The following is a 6,000-nucleotide window of genomic DNA, read 5'->3' as shown; positions in this document are numbered from 1 at the left end:
AAAACCTCAAAGCCTCAAAAGCGGTTTCCATCAGTGGGGCTGCATCTGTACTCTGAGTTAGTTTTATCATAAAAATGGGTCATTTGCAGTTGCCTTTTAAAGGTGAAAACAGATGCAAAATATATTCTAAAAAAAATCAGACTTTCAAAAACCACACACAGTGCCAAGTAGTCAGTGGATTTGTCGGCACCCTGCCTGAGAACAGCACTTTAATAAAGGCCCAGCTGCAAGGGTGCAGAATACCAGAGCTGGACGCATTGCTGCCCTTTCTTTGTTCTGCCTTTCAGGGCAGCCGTCCTCAAATATGGGGTGGGTAGAAGTGGTGTGCTTACTGCCAGCACTGCCTGCTACAAGGAAAAGAACTGTATGGCCTACTAATGCGGGGGAGTGCTCGATTAAACAGCATGAAGACGCTTCTCAGACTGTTCAATACACTGGTGTGCACTGCCAGTCTCCCAGGGATGGACACAATTGTGGTCCCCAAAAGTTCTACAGAAGACTTTTAGGGGAGGGACCACACTCTAGGACTCATGCTTTAAGAAGGCAAAAGTCAACCAAGCACTGTGGCTCATGCCTGTAATCCCACAGCTTTGGGAAGAGGGAGGATTGCTTGAGCCTAGAGGTTTGAGGCTGCAGTGAGCTATGATTGAACCACTGCATGCCAGGCTGGGTGACAGAACAAGACCGTCTCTAAAAAACAAACAAAAAAAAGAAGCAAAATGGAAAATGCTTCTTTGCAAACATTATGTCAATTAGTGATATATCTAAAATACAGCTTGAGAGGCTGGGGTAGGAGAATCACTTGAGGCCAGTAGTTTGAGGCCAGCCTGGGCAACATAGTGAGACCCCATCTCTAAAACAAAACATGAAAAATAAATTATTAAAATTCAGTTTAACTGTAGCAGCTACACTCTTCAGTAGCATCTGTGAGAGAAGTGTTATTTCTGACCAAGCAGAGCTGTGTTTTAAAATGAAGGCTCCTCCAACCTGTGAAAAAGAGTCCTAGCTCAAGGTTAACTAACAATATCAACAGAACATTACTTTAGCGATGCTTCTGTCTTCCTACCCACCGGGGACAACTGTCTCCATAGCTTGTATCTTACATTCTCAAATAACATCTAGTTTCTGGCTCCCCTGAGACCAGGTACATCCTCCACCCACCCCACCCCACCCCACTGAATCAAGGATCTGCTGTATGCCCTTCCTCATTAGAAACTTCATCTCCACCCTCCTTTCACTCCCCTACAAAACAATCAAAGCACATGCCCAAATTTATTTTTATTTTGCACACATAGGAAACAGGATCCTATCAAAAGAGAACAAAAAAGAGAAATGAGCCAAATGTCGCAGAGAAAAAGCATGCACAGATCTGCTTCAAGTTTACTCTGAACCACGGACGCTCCAGGAATTCCACACACCAGGAGCTGTCTCACTCCAGGAGGTGGGCACAACCCACCATCTACACAATGGAAACAAGAATGGCCAGGAAATGTCACCGAAGTGGGACTTCCATATGCAGGATCGGTGTTCACAGTAGCACAATTCTAATCAAGTTCAAGGGAAAACAAAATCTGTCTCACACAAACATGGGAATACAAAATTGTTGAGCCCTAACCATCACTGTCTCTTAACATCATTTGCTATCAAAAAGATAAATGAAATTTAGTCACGGACCTTTGTGTGCCTATTCGGCTGTACCCAATTCCAGGGGCAGCTCTTAGTGTGCTTTTTCATTACAAAAAATAAAGGGAGAAACTGACATTAAAAATGCAAAACAAATGACCTGGAGAAAGAGGAGTGTTTGGACCCACGTAGTTGTCTTGATTGTAAACAGTGAACATTGTGCTTTGTTGTCTCATTTAGATGCAGGCCTGCAGCATGGGAGGTACCACCCTGGCAGTCAGCAGTCACACCAGGGTGGTCAGAGACACTGGTGGCAGCATCTGTGCTTGCAACTGCATTCCCAGGGTGTCTGTTTTGTTCCCAGGTGTTTCCCACAAAATTCCCCAGGAGGTTCTCCAATTCAATGTCCTCAGAGTGAAAAGCACGGACACCAAACCACTCCGTATCCACTTCCGTGAGATGTCTTGATGCTCCAGTTCAATGAGTAACAATTTCTCAAGAGGCTCTGATTAGTTCATTAAAAAATAAGCACCCCCACCTCATTCCCCGTGATACAGCACATCTAGTAATCTAGGCGCCTTGGCTAAGCTGCATAGCTCTTAGCACACAGGACAGGTCAGGGTTCACACATCAACACTATACGCGGCAGAACAGAGCTAGCTCCCTGCTAGCCATCAACTACTCAGGAGACTATCTGTGAGATCCTGGGGTGAGCTATGATTCCTATCCAGGAATGTGCATTTCCAACCACATCTTCTTCATTCTAATTGTAACAACATGGTCAGAGCAGTCATGTCTTTTCCCAGCAAGCTCCTCCTCCTTGGAGCCCAGCACATACCCGCTTAGACCCAATACAACCTCACAGAGAGACGCCTCAGCAGGTCTCTCTCCCTGGAAGGGTCCAAGTGACTTCCCAGCCAGATGTGCCCCCTGCTTTGAAAGCGCCCTTCAGAACCCACCACTGGAGCTGCCTGAGGGAAGGAGACTCCTGGGCCTGAGAATGCCCTGGAGAGGCGGTGATGTCCACTGGAATCAGATCAGACTGGAAAACACACACCCAGTCTGATCTCAAAGGGCAGGACGCTCTACATACACTTCCATAAACACACCGAAAGAAAGGGTAACAGTCCTTTCTTCAAATCAGACCAAGAGCTCACAAAATGCAATGTCTTCGTTTAGGGCAGGAAGTGATTTCCCATGAATTTAAATAACTTTGCTTAGTGGACGTCAGATCACTGTCAGGCCTCCAAGGCGAGCCTGATTCTAGGCCCCATCGTGCGGTGAGAGCCGCACGCGCTACCCTTCCCTGGCGGTGCAGGAGAAGTCTATCTTTAGGATATGAACAGAGACAGAAACATGACAAGGGGCTTGCTCTCTCCTGAATGTCTCTCCAACAGCTTCTGGAAGAGGAAGGCTGACGAGAGGACAGGCGGGAGCAGACGACCTGCTGGGTTCAGCTCAGCCGGCTGCTGCTTCGTTGGCTGAGCTGCCCGGCGTGGGGCTTCCTATTAATACCCGGCAGAAGGATGCTTGCCTGGGATGCTTGGTCTGGCCCCTCCACATGCCACCTGCACCTCCAGCACTGCCTTCTTCCTCTCAGTCTCTCTCCTGAAGATCTGGTCACGCCATCATAAGGACATCAGCCCTCAGGGACTATCACCACACTACCACCTGAGAGCACAGACTGCGTCAGAAACAGAAGCAACAGAGGAGACACGGTGTGAGTTCATATATTGTCCTCCATGGAAAACCTGAAAGAGAGCTGTGCTTGCCGTGAGGATATCAGAGGAACTGCCCTTAGCAGCCCATGAGACCATTCCTGGAAGTGAACATCGACGGGGACAGAAAGGCCAGGGAAAGGCCCTCTCCTGCCTCTCCTCTTGCACGTGGGCGCCCCGCTACTTGGCCTTCACTACCTGTTCGTACGGGGGCGGAGGCGTGTTGCAGTAGGCTGGAGGGGGTGGGCAGGCCACACTCCCCTGGGGTGAGTTGGGTGGGATCTGGAAAGCCATTGCCATGGAATTGCCGACAGGGTTCATCCCCGGTCCTCCTGGGTCAGTGTAATAGGGCGGCCCCGGCTGCTGGGCTCCTGAAAGACAGACGAACATAGGTGAGCACAGAAGGGAAAGCCCCATCACACCCCGAATATGTGCAGGCTGCAGGGCCAGCAGACCACGCCCCGTCGTTCACTCAGTGACAGTGTATGAAGGACCCAACATGCCTGGTAAGGGGGCACCTGGGGTGTGGTGACAAGCCCTCTCACGGCTTTGATTCTAGTGGACTACACTCCACGCTACCAGTTCACACATTAGGGTGGAGGGAACTGGGCCACAGTAAGGTAAGGCCGTCTGCGGTGAACTATGGGAAGAGCTGCAAAGACCACCGAGGCTTTGCAACTCAGCCTGGCATGATCACAGCAGCTCCACAATGCCTCTGGGCACGCCGTTGCCTGGTGACCATTTCTAAAGTAAGGTCTCCATTCTCCCCTGCTGGGCTAGTGTGTCCTCAGGGCGGGAGTTACTCATAGGCAGGGAGGCCGTGCACCTGGGCACACATAGCCGGGCTGCAGCTGATGGACGCTCCACAGGTCAGCAGTGGAGCCGCAGGCTGACTCCCTAGTGACAAGCTGAGGAGCAGGGCATGGGGGCACCATGGAAGGTGACAGGAGGGCACAGGCTGGACACCCGACCCCAAATCTAGCCCTCACTCTGAGGTGCTGTTTTCGGTCAAGTTACTGTGAGCATGCAGATTAACACTATAGAATTCTGCATATGTAAATAAAGTATCAGGAGAAACCGTGGAAGTGCTGGGTGTTCCCTGGGTAAAGCTGATTTTGTGACGGGACTCAGGTATATTTGAAGTGAGGCTTCATTTAGCTCAGGGAGACACTCAAGTGTCAAAGAAGCTGCCCCCGTGTGAATATTGTGTAGGGTTGTTTTTTTTTTTTTTTTTTGCAGTTCTCCCCCTGACACAGTGTGATACAGTTCTGACTCTAGAAACATGCCCATCAAGGTACACAAGATGTCCCAAACCTCCAAAGCCCACATAAGTCAGACCATGGGAATCTGCGCATGTGCGGAAGGAGAGCATGTAGAACAGAAGCACAGGCCAGGCCTGCGCTGTCTCTCACCGAGCACTCTCTCCTGCCAGGAGGGCGCTCGGCACAGACACCACCTGTGTGAGCCGCCGCCTCGCCCTGCACCTGTGCCGTCCCCCAGACACCACCTGAGTGAGATGCCGTGTGGTCCCACAGATGCCACCTGCGCTGCTCTGATGCATCTCGCCCACCGCCTTGGGTGGTTCTATTTACAAGTCGATCTACTGCCATTACCATGAGTTTCCCAAGGGCAGAGATTATGTTTTATTTAGATTGGATCCTGCTATATGTTATACGATTAAAAAGCCGAGGATTTTTAAAAAGAGGGCATTGCAATAGTCTAGGCAAGATATGATGAAGGCTTCTGAATATTAGAGAAAAAATGGAGAGGAGAGAATGAGGCGCTGAGGCTGTCAGCAATGACTGGCCTGGGATTGACTCGATGGGGAGCACATGGGGAGGGAGACAAGGGCTGAGAACAAAAGGCCCTAGGTTCTGGTCTCAATAAAGGCCCCCAACAGGCAGGGCAATACCAGAGTACAGGGGCTCTGCAAGAGTGAGTGCCTTACCAAGGTCACACTACTGCTACAGCAGCACCAGGACAAGGGCGGGCAGATGAAAAAGTCCGTGCTGGGCTGGAGAGGGCAGAAGCAGCTCTGGAGCCTCCTGTGGGAAGGTGGTGATGGAAACGTGGGCGTGCCCAGGAGAAGGCTGCAGGAAGGAGCAGCACTGAGGCCAGGAGAGGAGTATGAAGCATCTAAGGCTGATGAGAAGGACACGTAGGCAATGGGAAGACGTGGCAGGAGGTGGCTCGCCAGGAGCCAGGGCAGCAAGGGGTGGGAGAATTTTCAGGAAAAAGTGATGTCCTCTCCCCAGCTGAAGAGAGATCAAAATAAGCATGGCACATTTCCAGTGGCTGTGGCCCTGGGGTTACCGTGCTCTTTCTCTGCAGTTTCACACCATGGTAGACACAGGTCCCTGCCGCAGTAGGGAGAAAACAGTCCAGGGTGGGGGTGAAGACTGTAGGAGGGGACAGGTAGCAGTTGGAAGTCACGCAGGGCAAGGGAAGGTGCCTTTGTAAGGATGGAAACGCTTGCATATATGGGCAGGGGTGGGGAGAGACACACAGGACAGAGAGGACTTTTGGGGAGAACACAGCTCGGCGAGGGCAGGGGCCTCTGGTGAAGCACTTGGAGCCCACTAGCTGGGAGCTGGTACATAGGAAGGCACCCGAGACAGTGGGCTGAGCCATGTGTGGTGCTACCCTGAAAAGCACAGCA

At 51.0% G+C, this 6,000-nt stretch overlaps 1 protein-coding gene across 2 annotated transcripts in view; it reads right to left on the bottom strand.

Moving 5' to 3' along the window:
• Nucleotides 1–1,263: 1,263 nt before the first annotated feature.
• Nucleotides 1,264–6,000, bottom strand: part of VOPP1 (VOPP1 WW domain binding protein) — a 104,263-nt gene continuing 99,526 nt past the window's right edge. For both annotated transcript variants that reach the window (XM_015133438.3, XM_077996718.1), the window contains one exon: nucleotides 1,264–3,712. In XM_015133438.3, coding sequence (XP_014988924.1) covers nucleotides 3,522–3,712 — 191 coding nt within the window. In that variant the 3' untranslated portion in view covers nucleotides 1,264–3,521. The remainder of the gene's footprint in view (nucleotides 3,713–6,000) is intronic.

Source organism: Macaca mulatta, chromosome 3 (genome assembly GCF_049350105.2).
Source record: "Macaca mulatta isolate MMU2019108-1 chromosome 3, T2T-MMU8v2.0, whole genome shotgun sequence".
NCBI classification, from domain to species: Eukaryota; Metazoa; Chordata; class Mammalia; order Primates; family Cercopithecidae; genus Macaca; species Macaca mulatta.
This window is presented reverse-complemented; position numbering and strand designations above follow the sequence as displayed.